At 45.9% G+C, this 19,634-nt stretch overlaps 1 protein-coding gene across 5 annotated transcripts in view; it reads left to right on the plus strand.

Annotated features, from left to right (window-relative positions):
• The first annotated feature begins 1,130 nt into the window (after nt 1-1,130).
• Nucleotides 1,131-19,634, plus strand: part of LOC144604843 (bile acid-CoA:amino acid N-acyltransferase-like) — a 38,707-nt gene continuing 20,203 nt past the window's right edge. The window contains exons 1-3 of one of the 5 annotated variants that reach the window (XM_078419589.1): nt 1,131-1,151; nt 1,409-1,702; nt 11,382-11,421. In XM_078419589.1, coding sequence (XP_078275715.1) covers nt 11,403-11,421 — 19 coding nt within the window. In that variant the 5' untranslated portion in view covers nt 1,131-1,151; nt 1,409-1,702; nt 11,382-11,402. Of the gene's footprint in view, nt 1,152-1,239; nt 1,703-11,381; nt 11,422-11,483; nt 11,654-19,634 lie in introns of those variants that run through there. The other 4 variants (XM_078419587.1, XM_078419591.1, XM_078419590.1 and 1 more) reach the window with 4 other exon arrangements.

A 19,634-nucleotide genomic window follows, 5' to 3' on the forward strand; every position in this document is an offset into this window, starting at 1 on the left:
TTTGCATTTATTGCATATATGTTTGTACGCACCGTCAGGATTGGCTATTTTTTAATTTCGTTGTACTCGTTGCAATGACAATAAATGAATATTATTATTATTATTATACCAGGGTATATGTATCACTTTGCTTGCTGAAGTCGGTCAATCTCCTTTGGCTTGCTGACATTGAGGGAAAGGTTGTTGTCTTGGCACTAGGTTACGAGGTTGTCAATCTCCTTCCTATACTCTGTCTCGTCATTATTTGGTATCTGACTCCTCTACGATGTCGTCTACAAATGAGTAAATTGAGTTGGATTTGCATTTGGCTGCGCAGTTCTAGGCGTATATGGAGTGAACAAGGGGGCCGAGGATGCCTCTTTGCGGGGCATCGGTGTTGTTGAGGATTATCGTAGAGGATGATTTGTCACATGTCCTCACTGCTTGTGATCTGTTGGCTGATAGCGAGGTTGGAAGCCAGTTGACTCCAACTTCCACGAGTTTGTAATTGAGCTTGAATAGGATAAAGGTATTGAAAGCGGAACTGTTGTCTACAAATAGAAATCTGATTTTCCAGATGGTTAGGTAGATGCCATATTGTGTCTGTACAGAAACAGCCTGGCTAAACATGTGACCAGTTCTGAAGTAAAGATTTCACCCACTACATGCAGATTGTTATATAAGAAAATAACTGCAGATGTTGGTAGAAATCGAAGGTATTTATTCACAAAGTGCTGGAGTAACTCAGCAGGTCGGGCAGCATCTCGGGAGAGAAGGAATGGGTGACGTTTCGGGTCGAGACCCCTCTTCAGACATGCAGATTGTTGACAGTTTCCATGTCATGAACCGAGCTGGCAAAGCCTAAGGCGCACTAAAGTGCTGGAGTAACTCAGCTGGTCAGGCAGCATCTCTGGAAGAAAAGCGAGATGTCGCTTGTGAAAAGAGTGAAGGTATCTCTGGAGGACGTGGATGGGCAACGTTGGATGTCTGCACCCTTGCCTTGGTCGGAAACAGTTAACGGACGGCCGCGCTCTCACTGCAGGCCTGGAGCGCGCGGGCGCGTCACGTGACGGCCGCCCCGGGTCCAGGCCAAAGGCACTAGAGGAACAAGACGGACCACTCCGTCGAAATCGCCTATACCGAAGTGCGTAGTACGCAAAGGAGCCATTTTAGTAAGCAACGCCGGCCGTCCGTCCGTTATGCCTCTCGCAGTTCAATCAGTGTTTTGGGGGGGGGGAACAGTATGTGTGATGATTATACCATTAAAATGCAGAATATATCTCATCTATCAATTTCACAGATTTTTGTTATTTTTCTTTTTAAATGTTTCTGCAAGTTTCTACCTACTAAAATGGCGCCATGATATACTACGCGACACGGTTTTTAAGGTCGAGTGGTCTACATTGTTCCTGTGGTATCTTTGGTCCAGGGCGCGCGGACTTTGCTGTTGGAAGTGGTCTCGAGCAGAGGCGGTTCCTTCCTTCCTTCGTTCGTCGCCGCCACCACCCGGCGCCCACCTACAGTAGCGGGCCATGATTGAGAACACCGTCACAGGGCTGGGAGAAGCAATGAAAAGGTGGCAGGGTGCCCGGTATGTACAATCACGGAAACCTCGTATTATCTGCGAGCCCACCCCGAAAGACTGAGAGTGCGCAGGCACATCGAGACGGTTTTATCCTGGTTTGAAGTCGGTCGGGGCCAGCTGCTGTAAGGGGAGGTTCAGGTCAGTCACATTTCTGTACCAAAAAAATAATTTAAGTGAATTGTATTCAGTTACTAATAGCTTCATAACTTATCACCACTCACTGAGCACCTGTAGTTTCTTGCTTTTGGGTAGCCGGCCATTTCCGCCGACAGTTACATGAATTGATACACACAACATTTCATATGAGGCTGATTGAGAGACAGAGTTTTCGTTTTACTAGAAGGCAGACTCAACATCCCTTGCATTTGAATCGGTATTTCGGCTGAGAGAGATGTAACTCTGGTCTCCGGACGACAATACCCCAATTCAATTCAGCTTCGCAGCAAATTGTTGCCCCGCATGATGCAGGACCTCAGTAACATTCAGGAATGGGCTGACAGGTGGCATATAATATTTGTGCTGCCAAAGTGTTGGAAAATAAGAGAGTCTAACTTCCTGAGACTATTTTTCTGATCAATATCAGCACCATCAATATCCTGCCATCATGATTTGACCAGAAATTCAACTGGACTGGCTGGTAAAGCAGGTTAGAAGTTGATTATCCAGTGACACAGGTTTGCTAGTGTGAGATGCAAATGTGAGTGCTCACAATCACGATGCTCGAGACAATCTAGAGAAACAAGTATAGTTTATTTGCAAGTCTATAGAGTTTGGTGTCTCCCCTGTCGAGACACACCAAGGTCGGGAAAATACCCTCTTTTTATTCACTTCATTTTACAATTGTTACACCTGTAATTCCTCCCCTTCGGGCTCCTTCCAATCGGAGCACTGAGGTGCACAATCTACCGTCACAGCCCCTGTTGTCTACCACATCATACAGTAATATTCATTTATTTCATTTGGCAAGCACAGTACAGAGTAGTTCATGCCCTCCCCCTCTCCTAGCTCTCTGATTATTTTGGCCTTCCTCCCAGTTCCCTGATTATCTTCTAACACTTGTCCTTGGTCTGTCACTATTTGTTCTTACGGTTTTTTTTCTAGCCGAGCACTGTCTGGTCAGTTATTTCTCAGGGTCGTATTGTCGAGTCAGCTATTTCTCAGGATCCTTAGTCTAAATCAATGATCCCTTTTTACCCCTTTCTCACAATCCACCCTTTTTCTTATGCTACGCTACTTTGATTTATACTATTTCCTCCTTTTCTAGTGCCAGCAGCAGAGCCTTTGCCTCTCTATATTCCTCCTGCTGGTCATGCTGTGCTCTAAAGGCCATCATGGCAATGTCGTTCTTTGTCAGAGCTGCCTCTATCAATCTCTGAGACAACCCCCGTATGCAGGGAATGATGCAACATCCGAATAGACACAGCAACCCCATCATAACTATCACTGATGTTAGGGCTGATGTAAAGATGTGCTTCCATTTCCCAAACCAGGAGTCTAGAAACTTGGTCCAGGAGGTGTCTACTCCTGAGTTCTCGGCCAATTCGATAGACAAGGAGGTGAGACTCGTTAGGGCCCTTGACACGGACCCATCAGGAGCAGTGTTGTTGGGGATGTAGGTGCAACATTGTTCCCCAAACATTACGCACACCCCCCCTTTTTGTTGTGTAAGGGTACAGGTTCCTGTCCATGACTCTGGTAGCCGGGGCCACAGGGTATCCTCTCCGCACCACCACCAGACATCGGCTCTACTGACTATCTGCTTTATCAGCCAGGAGCTACTGAACAGTGACCCCTGTTCCTCAGCTGTTATGTTATACGTCTGATTGCAGTTTAGCACCTCCCCCATTTCCTGGCCATCTAGGTTATATCTTGTATAGCACTCAAATCCCTCCTCCCCTAGGGGAATGGTGAATGGGGGAGGTCGAGGGTCTTTCCTTTGACCCTTCGTGTTGATATTGCTAGCCGGGAATAGGTAATGGTAGCTCTGGCAGGTCTCATTCTTTGGTAGTATGGGATTCGTGAATAGTTGTAGTATACATGACATAGCCCCAGGTGTCCTACTCCAATTCAGGGGAAATGGTACTGGGACCAGCTGAGACTTAGCTCCGGCGCAGGCGTAGCAATTGGTTTGTTGCATACTTCTGGCCGTGTACATCATCCAGGTAAGCCAGGTGTTGGTTCCCTTTTCCCCTGTTGGTATTCCCTCCTCATATAATTGCCTTAATTCTATCTCTCCTGTTACTATCATTATCTTCAAATCCTTAGGCTCATATACCGTGGTGACATTGCTGACTACCGGTGGTGCTGGGGTTGCCCAGGTATCCCTACTCTGACTGTCATCTATCTGGAACATTTCCCCCTTATCCTCATATTTTACTATATATCCGTCCCGGTCTACCTCTATTTCAAACCTCAGGCATGCATCCTTCCCTGTTCTGTCTGCACATATCCAATACCTACCACTTTCCTTTATTTGAACCCTCTGTATGCTTACATATACACGTCCTGGCAATCCCTTGTTTGGGTTTTGATATACTCTCCACCTATCAGTTTGATAGGTGGACTTTTGCCACCCTTCTCTGGATGAAGTGAATACCTCGCGCCAATTTTTACAGGGATGGGTGCATACATACATTCTATAACCACACCATGATTTTCCTTTACATACATCAAATGGGATGGTGGTGGCCCTTCTATTCTGTGGTATAGTGATTTTTATACATGCTACATTACTCACAAGCTGGGTAACCACCCAGCACCCGATCCACCAGCACGAAGTCTTCATTTTCCGTGCGGGGTCTTGGTGAATACCAAAGTCAATGGTTCCTTTCCTCCACGTACCGTCCACGGGCTGATATTGTCTGGTGGGGCCTCCACGGGACCCTTAAATCGACTTGCGTGTGTCCACCCTTTTTCTTTTGTTCGTACTGCTGTCTCGGTGGTTAATAACACAAGGTAGGGTCCAGTCCATCTAGGTTGCAACTTTTCTTCCTTCCACGTTTTTATTAGTACCCAGTCTCCAGCCTTGACTGAGTGAATCGGAAAATCCAGTGGCGGGCTCTGGGCCAGTAATCCTTTAGTTTTTAGTTCTGCAAGAGATTGGGATACTGCCAGTAAATAGTTTCTTAGGAACACGTCGTTCCCTGGTATTGTTGGGATCCCTTCTATCTTTCCTAAGTACGGGAGCCCGAATAACATCTCATATGGTGATACCCCTATGTCTTTCCGAGGTGCCGTTCGGATTCTTAACAAGGCTATCGGAAGGCACTTAGTCCAGGGGAGTCTCGTTTCCTCTATTAACTTGGTGATTTGGGTTTTCAAGGTGCCATTCATTCTTTCCACCTTTCCGGAACTATGAGGAAAGACTAGATAGACTGGGCTTGTACTCGCTGGAATTTAGAAGACTGAGGGGGGATCTTATAGAAACATATAAAATTCTTAAGGGGTTGGAGAGGCTAGATGCGGGAAAATTGTTCCCGATGTTGGGGGAGTCCAGAACCAGGGGTCACAGCTTAAGGATAAGGGGGAAGTCTTTTAGGACCGAGATGAGAAAACATTTCTTCACACAGAGAGTGGTGAGTCTGTGGAATTCTCTGCCACAGAAGGTAGTTGAGGCCAGTTCATTGGCTATATTTAAGAGGGAGTTAGATGTGGCCCTTTTTGCTAAAGGGATCAGGGGGTATGGAGTGAAGGCAGGTACAGGCTACTGAGCTGAGTGATCAGCCATGATCATATTGAATGGCGGTGCAGGCTCGAAGGGCCGAATGGCCTACTCCTGCACCTATTTTCTATGTTTCTAACTCTGGGGATGCCATGGTGTATGCAATTTCCATTCTATCCCTAATGCTTCACATATCATTTTATGTGTTTTGGAGGCAAAATGGGTCCCTCTATCTGAGTCTATTGTTTCCACAATCCCATATCTGGGTATAATTTGCTCCAATAATACCTTGGCTCCCGACTGTGAGGTGGCAGTTACTGTAGGGAATGCTTCTACCCATCTAGTGAAATGGTCCACTACCACTAACAGGTATTTCCATCTCTGTATTTGGGGCAACTCGGTGAAGTCTATCTGTATTCTTTGGAAGGGCCTTATTGCTAATGGTTGTCCTCCTCCTGGGACTGCTCTCATGATTTTTTTGTTGATTTGCTGACATATTACACAACCCCCTATGACTTGTTTGGCCATGGTATACATCCCACGGCAAGCGTAGGTCCTGAGGAGGGTATCACAGAGGGCTTGGGTTCCCCAATGGCTTTGCCCGTGCAGCCTCCCTAATAACTCCCTCATAATTTCTTTGTTCAATAGCTGCTTTCCATCCGGTGTCCACCATTTCCCATTTGGGGTACGCCGGGCTCCCATTTCTCTCATGTGTTCCTGCTCTTTTTCACCAAAGATAGGTATCTTTTCCTCTGGTTCCCTTAAAGGTATCTGACATCATTTCTACCGTCTGATCTGTGGCCGCTCTCTTTGCCACCTCATCCGCTGTCCTATTTCCTCGGGCTTCCAGGGTGTTACCCTTCTGATGCCCTGACACATGTGCTATGGCTACCCGTTCTGGTTTCTGCAAGGCCTCCAGTGTCTGTCCTATCAATTGCTCATGCGCTAATTCTTTCCCCCGAGCTGTTATCATTCCTCGCTCTTTCCGGATCTTCCCAAAGGTGTGTACCACCCCAAAGGCGTATTTTGAGTCGGTATACACTGTTCCTTCCTTTCCCTCCAATAGTTCCAAAGCTCTCATTATTACGTATAATTCACAAGATTGGGCTGACCAACTACCAGGCAGCCTGCCACTTTCAATTTCCTCCATAGTTTCCCCATTCACTATACCGTATCCACTATGTCTTTTTCCATCTATACATCTGGAGGACCCGTCTGTAAACCACCGGCTACCCTCAGCCAGAGGTTGTTCTTCCAAGTCTTCTCTACTTTTTGTCTGTAAATCTATTATATCACTACAGCAGTGTTCTGGCTTCCCTGTCTCGTTTTCTCTTTCTTCGGGCGGGTACAGAAACTGAGATGGGTTTAAATTTTTGTCTGTAATCATGGTCAAATCGTCCTTTTCCAACAGGATAGCTTCATATTTTAAAATTCTAGAGTCCGTTAACCATCTGTTGGATTTCTGAGCCAATATTGTTCTCACCGTATGTGGGGTGGAGACCACCAAAACCCCCCCAAAGGTCAATTTCCTGCTCTCCTCTACTAGGACCGCCGTGGCTGCCACTGCCTGTATACAAGAGGGGATGTTCAACGAGATCTGGGTGTCCTAGTGCATCAGTCACTAGTGCATGCAGGTACAACAGGCAATGAAGAAAGCCAATGGAATGTTGGCCTTCATAACAAGAGGAGTTGAGTATAGGAGCAAAGAGGTCCTTCTACAGTTGTACCGGGCCCTGGTGAGACCGCACCTGGAGAACTGTGTGCAGTTTTGGTCTCCAAATTAGGGGATTGGGCACATTAGAGGCAGGAAACATGTTCCCAATGTTGGGGGAGTCCAGAACAAGGGGCCACAGGTTAAGAATAAGGGGTAGGCCATTTAAAACGGAGATGAGGAAGAACTTTTTCAGTCAGAGAGTGGTGAAGGTGTGGAATTCTCTGCCTCAGAAGGCAGTGGAGGCCAGTTCGTTGGATGCTTTCAAGAGAGAGCTGGATAGAGCTCTTAAGGATAGCGGAGTGAGGGGGTATGGGGAGAAGGCAGGAACGGGGTACTGATTGAGAGTGATCAGCCATGATCACATTGAATGGCGGTGCTGGCTCGAAGGGCTGAATGGCCTACTCCTGCACCTATTGCCTATTGTCTACAGACAGGCCATCCTCGTGACACTGGGTCCAATATTTTTGATAAAAATGCCACGGGCTGCCGGTTTCCCCCCTCCTTTGAGTCAATATCCCGAAGGCTATCCCATTTTCCGCATTTACAAACAGATGTTGGGCAAGGCGTTTCTCAGCCCCTCTAGGTCTCGGGTCGCCCAAGGAATATACTGGGTTTGTCCTGCCTTTTTCAAAAGTAATGGCATCATTCTCCCCCTCAGCTCCTGTCTCTCGTTCACCATCTCCTGTTGTGGTTCTATCTGTATACTTTCCCACCTCATTCTTCTCTGGGCGTACCCCTGGCTTTCCTTTCTTTTCTTTCCATATCTTTTTCCATCCCCCTTATCTCTATCTCTAAGCGCTTTATGGATGCCTCTATTTCCCTTCTACACTCCCTTGTTCTTTCCCCATCACTTTCTAATTCTGCTTCATTCTCACAGTTTTGCCTTATCTCTGATGCCTGCTGATTACTCGCCTGTGTTTCTGTGTTGCTGTTTCCCTCATACTCCTCATTTGCTGCCTGACGGGTCCCATAAATCTTGAGGTCCCTGAGGTCCTGCAGCCTTTTGATGTCTGCTTCTAGTTCCCGTGCTTCTTGCTTCATCCTTTCCTTTTCTCGCTGCCCCCTTCTCTGTCTATATTCCTTTATGTCTTGCTCATCGTTCCAAGTTGTGACTTCTCCCTCTATCTCCACTATTCCCTTTTACCAAAGGGCACTGCTTTGTTCCGTCCTGGCCGGAATAGGGAGGGGGATACCCAGGGTCCCATAGGCTGGGGTACAGAGTTGATTTTTTTCTCCTGAAGCTCCTGACTTTCATGCTGTTTTGGGGGTCTTTCACCCTTGTTTGGGGTGGTATTCTTTTCCTGCTATGCTTTCCTCAGCCTTTCTCCTTCTATTCTAAACAATTTAAGTACGTCTAGTTCTTTTTCCTTTTTCGTTACTCGGGTTTCTGATTTATCCTTAGGCTTATAGTTCTTAATTAACACTCCCATTTCATCACACATGTTTATATCAAAATTTATATCATATTTATATCATTTCGTGGGCCATTTCGTAACCAATTTTTTTCATCCTTTTTTTTCCCCATTTCTTAGAGTGTTTTTTTTAATATCCTCTTTGGATACGGGGAACTTCCTACTTAGTAGTTCAACTGCAGTTATTTTAATAATAATAATAATAATAATGCATTACATTTATATAGCGCTTTTCAAACACTCAAAGACGCTTTACAGGGATTTCTAGAACATAGAGAAGTGAATAAATAGATAAATAAGTAAACGAACAGAGAAAGGAGACAGAAGGTGAGGTGACCTTCAGTGGTTGAAGGCAATGCTGTATTATTCATTGTATTCGTCTTATGTTATGTTAGTGCACTTGGTCAGTCAGTTTAAGTGCAGTTTTTTGTTTTCTCCAATCCCTGGGTTTTTCCCTGCCCCCAGTGGCTCAGCATTCGCCCCAACGGACTATCAGGCGGAATGCGGGGGTCGGGCTTACCGTCCTTCCCCTCCCCTTTGGGCTTTCCGTTTTCACTGCCCATCCTCCCGATCGGAAATTCCCCTCCGATCTTATCCCGATCGGAATTCCTTATTATTTTTTATTTTTATTTTTTTTTTTTTTATTCCCTCCGATCTTAGCTGTAATCGCCCGAGTAGTACTTAATAGTCAGTTTTCTTACCCGGGTCCTGTGCACAAGAATCACTCGATTTAGCTCCTCGCGATTTCCTGGTCCTCCCACTTGTTTCTCGAGTCTCTGGTCCAGGTATCACTCGCTCAAACCGCTGACGGCAAGCAAGGAGTCTGAGACCGCTGAACTCAGCGGGGTGCACCTTCCCTTCTTCCGTATACTCCCGTCAGCCGGCCGGAGTGGCGATCCCGGACGAGCCCCCAAGTTTGTGAGATGCAAATGTGAGTGCTCACAATCACGATGCTCGAGACAATCTAGAGAAACAAGTATAGTTTATTTGCAAGTCTATAGAGTTGGGTGTCTCCCCTGTCGAGACACACCGATGTCGGGAAAATACCCTCTTTTTATTCACTTCATTTTACAATTGTTACACCTGTAATTCCTCCCCTTCGGGCTCCTTCCAATCGGAGCACTGAGGTGCACAATCTACCGTCACCGCCCCTGTTGCCTTCCACATCATACAGTAATATTCATTTATTTCATTAGGCAAGCACAGTACAGAGTAGTTCATGCCCTCCCCCTCTCCTAGCTCTCTGATTATTTTGGCCTTCCTCCCAGTTCTCTGATTATCTTCTAACACTTGTCCTTGGTCTGTCACTATTTGTTCTTACGGTTTTTTTTCTAGCCGAGCACTGTCTGGTCAGTTATTTCTCAGGGTCGTATTGTCGAGTCAGCTATTTCTCAGAATCCTTAGTCTAAATCAATTATCCCTTTTTACCCCTTTCTCACACTAGTATTACACGGGTGTGTTTAAACTAGATTGGCAGGGGTGTGGCTATGCTTGTATACATTGGAATTTAGAAGGATGACTGGGGATCTTATCGAAACATATAAGATTATTAAGGGGTTGGACACGTTAGAGGCAGGAAACATGTTCCCAATGTTGGGGGAGTCCAGAACCAGGGGCCACAGTTTAAGAGTAAGGGGTAGGCCATTTAGAATGGAGATGAGGAAAAACTTTTTCAGTCAGAGAGTTGTAAATCTGTGGAATTCTCTGCCTCAGAAGATAGTGGAGGCCAATTCTCTGAATGCATTCAAGAGAGAGCTTGATAGAGCTATTAAGCTCTTCCACTGCTTCGCCGATGATATCCAGCTCCTCATCTCCACCAAGTCAATCTCCACCACCACACACTCTACACTGACAAACTGCATCACTGAAATAAAATCTTGGCTTCAATCAAATTTCCTCAAACTCAACTGCAACAAATCTGAAATCATCATCATAGGTCCAAAAACGCTCACCAAATCCACCCAAAACTTCATCCTCAATATTGATGGTCTCCCAGTATCCACCTCCCCTCACATCCGGAATCTTGGAATCATCTTTGATCAAACCCTCTCCTTCGACAAACACATCAAACACATCACAAAGACAGCCTTCTTCCACCTCAAAAACATCGCCCGTCTCCGTCCATCCCTCTCCTCCACAGCTGCAGAAACCCTCATCCACGCCTTCATCACCTCCCGTCTGGACTACTGCAACAGCCTCCTCTATGGCTCACCCTCAAAAATCATCAGTAAACTTCAATACATTCAAAACTCCGCTGCCCGTCTACTCACCCACTCCCCGATCCGTGACCATATCACCCCCGTCCTTTACAAGCTCCACTGGCTCCCCATCCCCCACAGAATCCAGTACAAAATCCTCCTCATGACCTACAAAGCCCTCCATAACCTGGCCCCATCCTATCTGACTGACCTCCTCCACAGGCACACTCCCACCTGCACCCTCCGCTCTACTGCTGCCAACCTCCTGTCCCCCCCCATCCGGACCAAACTCAGATCCTGGGGGGACAGGGCTATCTCCATCGCTGCTCCCACCCTCTGGAACTCACTACCCCAAACCGTCAGAGACTCCTCCTCACTCACCACATTCAAAACATCACTGAAGTCTCACCTGTTCAGCACTGCCTTCAACCACTGACCGTCACCTCACCTTCTGTCTCCTTTTTCTGTTCGTTTACTTATTTATCCATTTATTTTCTTCTCTATGTTCTAGTAATCCCTGTAAAGCGTCTTTGAGTGTATGAAAAGCGCTATATAAATGTAATGCATTATTATTATTATTATTAAGGATAGCGGAGTCAGGGGGTATGGGGAGAAGGCAGGAATGGGGTACTGATTGAGAATGATTCAGCCATAATCACATTGAATGGTAGTGCTGGCTCGAAGGGCCGAATGGCCTCCTCCTGCACCTATTGTCTATTGTCTATTATCCAGTGCAGGTGAGAGGCCCAAAGTTGGTATGGAAGGCGATTAAAGAAAATTCAGTGGACAGGCAGGAGCACAGTGGGATTAAATTGCATGTATTTTAATGCAGGTGGAGTAACAGACAAGATGGATGAACTCTCTCTGGATAGGTATGTGTGACTGGGATGTTGTAGCTGTTATGTAAACCAAGCTAAGGCAGGACTGGCGGTTTAACCAGGGCGGCACGGTGGCGCAGCGGTAGAGTTGCTGCCTTACAGCGAATGCAGCGCTGGAGATCCTGACTATGGGCGCCGTCTGTTCGGAGTTTGTACGTTCTCCCCGTGACCTGCGTGGGGTTTCTCCAAGATCTTCGGTTTCCTCCCACACTCCAAAGACGTACAGGTATGTAGGTTAATTGACTGGGTAAAATGTAAAAATTGTCCCTAGTGTGTATAGGATAGTGTTAATGTGCGGGGATCGCTGGGCGGCACGGACTCGGTGGGCCGAAGGGCCTGTTTCCACGCTGTATATCTAAATCTAAAATAATTTAACGTGCCAGGGTACAGGTGCGATGGAAGTGGAGGTTAGAAAGGAGGGGTGTTGCTTTATTGATTAAGAAGAATGTCACTGTTACAATTTGTTTCGTTGGGTTGCTGTTGTTTAAATTAACTAAATTATTGCATCGTATGGGAGGCGCATTCCCAATATATAAAGATATATTGTATTGTACTGTATTGTAGTCTGAGATTATATTACCGATATCAATCAAGCTATTTGGGTAGAACTGAGAAATATAAAGGAGATGATCATCTTGTTGAGAGTGTACGATAGGCCTCCAAATAGTGGGAATTAGAAGAAAAAATATAGGCCTGGGGATTACATGCAACTGTAAGACAAATGGGGTTGTCATAGGGGATTTAAAATTCCCCAATACAGATTGGAACTGTCATATTTAGTATGGGCAAGTGACTGATGTGTCCATGGGTGTGCCATTTGGGACCAGTGACAATCATTCTATTAGTTTTTAAATAGTTATGGAGAAGGCCACAAGTTAAAATTCTGAATTGGGGAAAGGCCAACTTTAATGGTATGAGACAGGATCTTGTTAAAGTTGATTGGAGTAGGTTGTTTGAGGGCAAAGGAAAGTGGGATGCTTTTAAAAGTGTGATGACGAGTTCAGGGCATGCATGTTCTGCTTAAGGTAAAGGGAAAGGCAGGCAGGATTAAGCACGCTTGGATGTCGAGAAACTGAAGCTCTGGTCAGGAAAAACAAGGAAACCCGGCACAGGTAGAGACAGTGGGGCACACGTGTGTCCTTGGAGGATTTTTAGGAACTGAGGAGCATAATACGTAAGGAATCAGAGGGCAAAAAAGGGGTCGGGGATGGCTCTGGCAGATAATAAGGAAAATTTGTGATGAATCAGGAATTTATTGCTAGAGATGGCAGTGGAGGCCAAGTCTTTGGGTATTTTTAAAACAGAGATTGACAGGTTCTTGATTAGTAAGGGTGTCGGTTGTGGGGAGAAGGCAGGAGAATGGGGTTGAGAGGGAAAGATAGATCAGCCATGATTGAATGCCGGAGTAGACAAGAAGGGCCAAATGGCCTAATTCTGCTCCTATGTCTTATGACCCCTTATCTTATGAAAACCCTAAGAGACTTTATAAGTACGTTAAAGGAAAGAGGGTAACTAGAGAGAGAATAGGGCCCCTTGGAAATCAAAGTGGTCACCTCAATGTGGAGCTGCAGGAGTTGGGCCAGGTCGTCAATGAGTATTTCTCATTTCCGTGGAGAAAGAAGTGATTGGGGAACCTAGCACAGTTAATGGAGATGTCTTGAGGCCTATCTGTATTACGGTCGAGGAGGTGTTGGATGTCTTGAGACATATGAGGGTAGATAAATCTCCTGAACCTGATCAGGTATATCAGTATATCAGGGAGGCTAGAGAAGAAATTACAGGCGCCCTGGGTGAGATATATGAATCATAATTTGACGTGGATGAGGTGCCGGACGATTGGAGGGTGGCTAACATTGTGCCTCTATTTAAGAAGGGCTGCAATGAAAATCCAGAAACTATAGATCAGTGAGCCTAACATATGTGGTAGGCAAGTTACTCGAGAGGATTCTGAGGAATAAGATATATATGCATTTGGATAAACATGGGTGATTAGGGATAGTCAGTATGGTTTTGTATGTGGGTGATCGTGTTTTATTAATTTAGTTGAGTTTTTCGAAGAAGTAACCAAAAAGGTTGACAAAGGCAAAGCTGTAGGGGTGTTGCCTATATGGACTTGAGCAAGGTATTCGATAAGGTTCGCAGGGGAGGCTGCTCTGGAAGGTTAGATCGTATGGGAACCAGGGCGAACTAGCCGACTGGATAGAGAATTGGTTTCATGGAAGGAAGTGGAAAGTGATGGTTGTTTTTTTGGCCTGTGGCTGTGGGGATGTCTCGGGGATCGGTATTGGATCCATTGCTGTTGTGATTGATATCAATGATTTGGATGGAATGCAGAAGGCATGATTAGCAAGTTTGCAGATGTCATTGAAGTGGGTGGTATTGTAGATTTCGATCTACATTCCGATTTTGCCTCGCATTTGTCCGCGAAAACAGTCGGTAATTGCAATTTGTCAATTCGGCCGCTAGAGGTTCCACGAGAAATCAACCCCGCCCTGGAAGTCTCCCTGAAAATGTGGCACCTAGGCTGGGCAAGGCAGCCAATCTCGACCTCATTGGGACTTCCAGGGCCAATTTGTCTATTTGGCTGCTAGAGGTCGCTAGGGGTTCCACGAGAAATCCCCCCGCCCCGGAAGTCTCACAAAAAATGTGGCACCTAGGCTGGGCAACGTAGCCAATCTCGACCTCATCGGGACTTCCATGGCTGATCGGAGGGTTGAATTTTCAACCTGCGGCCGGGGCTCTGGAACTCCAGCCCAGCAGGAGCCAGCACATCTATCCCCATAGCCGACTTCCTTGGCCAGCTGGATAAACCAGCAAAGCTCTGGAACCAAGATTGCCAGAAAATCCGTGGTGGAACTGTAATGAGTAAATATTAAATTTAAGTGCAAGATTATATAACTATATCAGTCGAGTAAAGGTCGGGAGTGCAGCAGCAAAGAAGACTGTTGGCTGAGAGAAAGTAAGTGTTAATTGCAGGTTAAAGTCCGTTTAAAAAGAGCGCCAAAAGGACGCTAGCAGGCAATCAGTGAAGCGCATACCTCCAAGCTTGTCAGTGGAAGGCAGGATAGAAGTGAGTACATGGATTGGCTGATCAATTAAAGTAGAAGTTTGGTAAATTGGCCAATTAGGCAATTTAGTGACGGATATAAACAAGGCTTGCACAAGGGGTGGGGCCCTGTCGAGGGAAGTGCCCTGTGAGAAAAGTGCGAGTCTTTGGCTGCAAGTCTCAAGTGCCCTGTGAGAAAAGTGCGAATCTTTGGTTGCGAGTCTTTGGTTGCGAGTCTTTGGTTGCGAGTCTTTGGTTGCGAGTCTTTGGTTGCGAGTCTTTGGTTGCGAGTCTTTGGTTGCGAGTCTTTGGTTGCGAGTCTTTGGTTGCGAGTCTTTGGCTGCGAGTCTTTGGCGAGGAGGCTGAGGTGAGAAGGTTACAGTTGTTTTTGAGCCTGATTTGTTTTTAGACAATAAAGTAATGGCTGATAAGTTGGTGCAGTGTGTTTCCTGCAGGATGTGGGAAGGTAGGGACACAGCTGGAGCTTCTGGGAGCAACACCTGCAAGAACTGTGTCCAGGTGCAGCTCCTGAATGGACGTGTGGTGGAGTTGGAAAAGCAGCTGGATGACCTCAGGGCCATCCGGGAATGTGAGAGTTTCCTGGACAGGACCTACTGTGAGGCTGTCACGCCAAGGGTCCAGGTTGAGCGAAGGTGGGAGACCATTTCAAGGGGGAGTGAACGTGGACTGCAGGAGACCCCGGTGGCTGTGCTTATTGCAAACAGGTACACCCTCTTGGGAGCTGTTGGGGCAGAAGGTGCTTCCAGTCCGAGCAGCGGACAGGTTGGTGGCTTTAATCCAGGCAAGGAGACTCGACCGGGGAGACCGAAGTCAGGAAGAGCCATAGTAGTAGGTGACTCCATTGTCCGAGGTACAGACAGTAGATTCTGTGGCGGCAGGCGGGACTTGAAGATGATCAGTTGCCTCCCTGGTGCCAGGGGTCAAGGCATCACGGACCGGCTTCAGAACATCCTAGCGAGGGAAGGCGATCGACCGGAGGTATTTGTGCACGTGGGCACGAACGACATCGGGAGGAAGAGGAAGGAGATACTGCAACGTGAGTTTAGAGTTAGGAAGAAGACTGAGAAGTAGGACGTCGAGGGTGGTTATCTCTGGACTGTTCGTGCTGGTGAGGGCAGTAACAGAGAGATCAGGGATATGAATGTATGGCTGAGGGGCTGGTGCAGGGAACAGGGATTTAGATTTCTAGACCACTGGGATCTCTTCTGGGGTAGGGGTGACCTGTACAAAAGGGACGGGTTGCACCTTAACAGCAGGGGGACCAACATTCTGGCAGGCAGGTTTGCTAGTGCTACACGTGTGGCTTTAAACTAAGTAGTGGGGGGGAGGGTTTGACAAATTGGGAATATGAAGATGGAGTTAAAGGGGAAGCGAATACAGGAGAAATTGCAAAGGACTCTAGATGGGATAAGAGAGTAAGGTCAGGGCCAATTGTGATCGGTGTGAGAGGGGAGGTGAATACCGAAGTGAAAGTGTTGTATTTAAATGCGCAAAGTATGAAAAATAAAGTGGATGAGCTTGAGGCTCAGTTAGACATTGGCAAGTATGATGTTGTGGGAATCACAGAGACATGGCTACAAGAGGACCAGGGCTGGGAACTGAATATTCAGGGGTACACAACGTATAGAAAAGACAGAGGTGGGCAGAGGGGGTGGGGTCGCTCCGTTGGTAAGGAATGATATTCACTCCCTTACAAGGGGTGACATAGAATCAGGAGATGTAGAATCAGTATGGATAGAAATGAGGAATTGTAAGGGTAAAAAGACCCTAATGGGAGTTATCTATAGGCCCCCAAACAGTAGTCTCGACATAAGGTGCAAGTGGAATCAAGAGCTAAAATTGGCATGTCGCAAATGTAATGCCACGATGGTTGTGGGAGATTTCAACATGCAGGTAGACTGGGAAAATCAGGTTGGTAATGGACCCCAGGAAAGAGAGTTTCTGGAGTGCCTCTGAGATGGATTCTTTGAACAGCTTGTACTGGAGCCTACCAGGGAGAAGGCAATTCTGGATTTAGTGTTGTGTAATGAACCTGATCTGATAAGGGGACTCAAGGTAAAAGAGCCATTAGGATGCAGTGATCATAATATGATAAGTTTTACTCTACAAATTGAGAGGGAGAAGGGAAAATCGGAAGTGTTAATATTACAGTATAGCAAAGGGGATTACAGAGGCAGGAGCTGGCCAGATTTGACTGGAAGGAGGCCCTAGCAGGGAAGATGGTGGAACAGCAATGGCAGGTATTCCTGGGAACAATGCAGAAGTTGCAGGATCAATTTATCCCAAAGAGGAGGAAAGATTCTAAGGGGAGTAAAAGGCACCCGTGGCTGACAAGGGCAGTCAAGGACAGTATAAAAATAAAAGAGAAGTATAACATAGCAAAGAAGAGTAGGAAGCCAGATGATTGGGACTCTTTTAAAGAGTAACAGAAGATAACTAAAAAGGCAATACGGGGAGAAAAGATGAGGTACGAGGGTAAGCTAGCCAATAATATAAAGGAGGATAGTAAAAGCTTTTTTAGGTATGTGAAGAGGAAAGAAATAGTCAAGGCGAATGTGGGTCTCTTGAAGTCAGAAGCAGGGGAATCTATTATGGGGAACAAGGAAATGGCAGACGAGTTGAACCGGTACTTTGTTTGTATCTTCCGTAGTGAAGACAGATCCAATCTCCCAAATGTTCTAGTGGCCAGAGATCCTAGGGTGACGGAGGAACTGAAGGAGATTCACATTAGGCAGGAAATGGTGCTGGGTAGACTGATGGGACTGAAGGCTGATAAATCCCCAGGGCCTGATGGTCTGCATCCCAGGGTACAAGGAGGTGGCTCTAGGAAATTGTGGACGCATTGGTGATCATTTTCCAATGTTCTATAGATTCAGGATCAGTTCCTGTGGATTGGAGGGTAGCTAATGTTATCCCACTTTTTAAGAAAGGAGGGAGAGAGAAAACGGAAAATTATAGACCAGTGAGTCTGACATCAGTGGTGGGGAAGATGCTGGAGTCAATTATAAAAGACGAAATTGCGGAGCATTTGGATAGCAGTAACAGGATTGTTCCGAGTCAGCATGCATTTACGATGGGGAAATCATGCTTGACTAATCTTCTGGAATTTTTTGAGGATGTAACTAGGAAAATTGACAGGGGAGAGCTGGTGGATGTGGTGTACCTCGACTTACAGAAAGCCTTCGACAAGGTCCCACATAGATTAGTGGGCAAAATTAAAGCACATGGTATTGGGGGTAGGGTACTTACATGGATAGAAAATTGGTTGACAGACAGAAAGCAAAGAGTGGGGATAAATGGCAGGCAGACTAGTGGGGTACCGCAAGGCTCGGTGCTGGGACCGCAGCTATTTACAATATACATTAATGACTTGGATGAAGGGATTAAAAGTACCATTAGCAAATTTGCAGATGATTCAAAGCTGGGGGGTAGTGTGAGGTGTGAGGAAGATGCTATGAGGTTGCAGGGTGACTTGGACAGGTTGTTTGAGTGGGCAGATGCTTGGCAGATGCAGTTTAATGTGGATAAGTGTGAGGTTATCCACTTTAGTGGTAAGAATAAGAAGGCAGATTATTATCTGAATGGTGTCAAGTTAGGAAAAGGGAACGTACAACGAGATCTGGGTGTCCTAGTGCATCGGTCACTGAAAGTAAGCATGCAGGTACAGCAGGCATTGAAGAAAGCCAATGGAATGTTGGCCTTCATAACAAGAGGAGTTGAGTATAGGAGCAAAGAGGTTCTTCTGCAGTTGTATAGGGCCCGTGTGAGACCGCACCTGGAGTACTGTGTGCAGTTTTGGTCTCCAAATTTGAGGAAGGATATTCTTGCTATTGAGGGCGTGCAGCGTAGGTTTACTAGGTTAATTCCCGGAATGGCGGGACTGTCATATGTTGAAAGACTGGAGCGGCTAGGCTTGTATACACTGAATTTAGAAGGATGAGAGGGGATCTTATCGAAACGTATAAGATTATTAAGGGGCTGGACACGTTAGAGGCAGGAAACATGTTCCTAATGTTGGGGGAGTCCAGAACAAGGGGCCACAGTTTAAGAATAAGGGGTAGGCCATTTAGAACGGAGATGAGGAAAAATGTTTTCAGTCAGAGAGTTGTAAATCTGAGGAATTCATTGCCTCAGAAGGCAGTGGAGGCCAATTCTCTGAATGCATTCAAGAGAGAGCTAGATAGAGCTCTTAAGGATAGCGGAGTCAGGGGGTATGGGGAGAAGGCAGGAACGGGGTACTGATTGAGAATGATCAGCCATGATCACATTGAATGATGGTGCTGGTTCAAAGGGCTGAATGGCCTACTCCTGCACCTATTGTCTATTGTCTAATTAATTAAGATGGGGTTGTAGCCTCGGATTGGCCAGCTGGGTCAGGTGGTGGTTTTGGCACCCAAAACCAGTCAGTGGGAAGAGAACTTCGAAGCGGACAGTTTGATTTAATGGTTGTCTGTAAATCTGTTTGTTATACTTTGTAATCGAATATTGCTGCCGCAATAAACTTCTTTAACAAAGAACAAGCTTCCAGACTCGCCATAGGGTTAAAATATAAAGCACAGCAGAAAAGCTAATTACCACCTTTTTGGGATGATTATCAATTAATGTTCAAATTTACTTCAAGTACTTCTGTAAGCTTGGTCGAGTCGCATATATCAACTTTTTCTTCATAACTTAGTCATACATTTATGACCATTGTTCTTTTAGTCAATACCAAGAGAATTGGGATGTGTAAGGAAAAAGTAAAATAGAAAAAACAAAACAATTTTTTCTTTGTTGCAAAAAGTATCTCTGTTCAATAACCTTTCTATAAATAGCAAAATATACATATGGTAGGTCTGACATTGTACATTTAGTCCAAGAACTACGGACTGTTGGAAATAATAGTTGTTTTTCACACATGAATGTAGCACAACATGTATGCGCATTTGGTGTGCATACACTTTTTTGGCTGAAAAGTTGCAATATCATGGATTTTGATGTAAAATTCTGAATTTTGGACATATATTATGAATTTGCAAAATCAAATGTTGGGAGATCTGGGAATGGTTTATGGAGTTTATTGTGGATAAGTGCGAGGTGTTGCATTTTGGGAAATCAAATCTGGGCAGGAGTTTCACTATGAATGGCAAGTCTCCGAGTG

Source organism: Rhinoraja longicauda, chromosome 23, assembly GCF_053455715.1.
Source record: "Rhinoraja longicauda isolate Sanriku21f chromosome 23, sRhiLon1.1, whole genome shotgun sequence".
NCBI classification, from domain to species: Eukaryota; Metazoa; Chordata; class Chondrichthyes; order Rajiformes; family Arhynchobatidae; genus Rhinoraja; species Rhinoraja longicauda.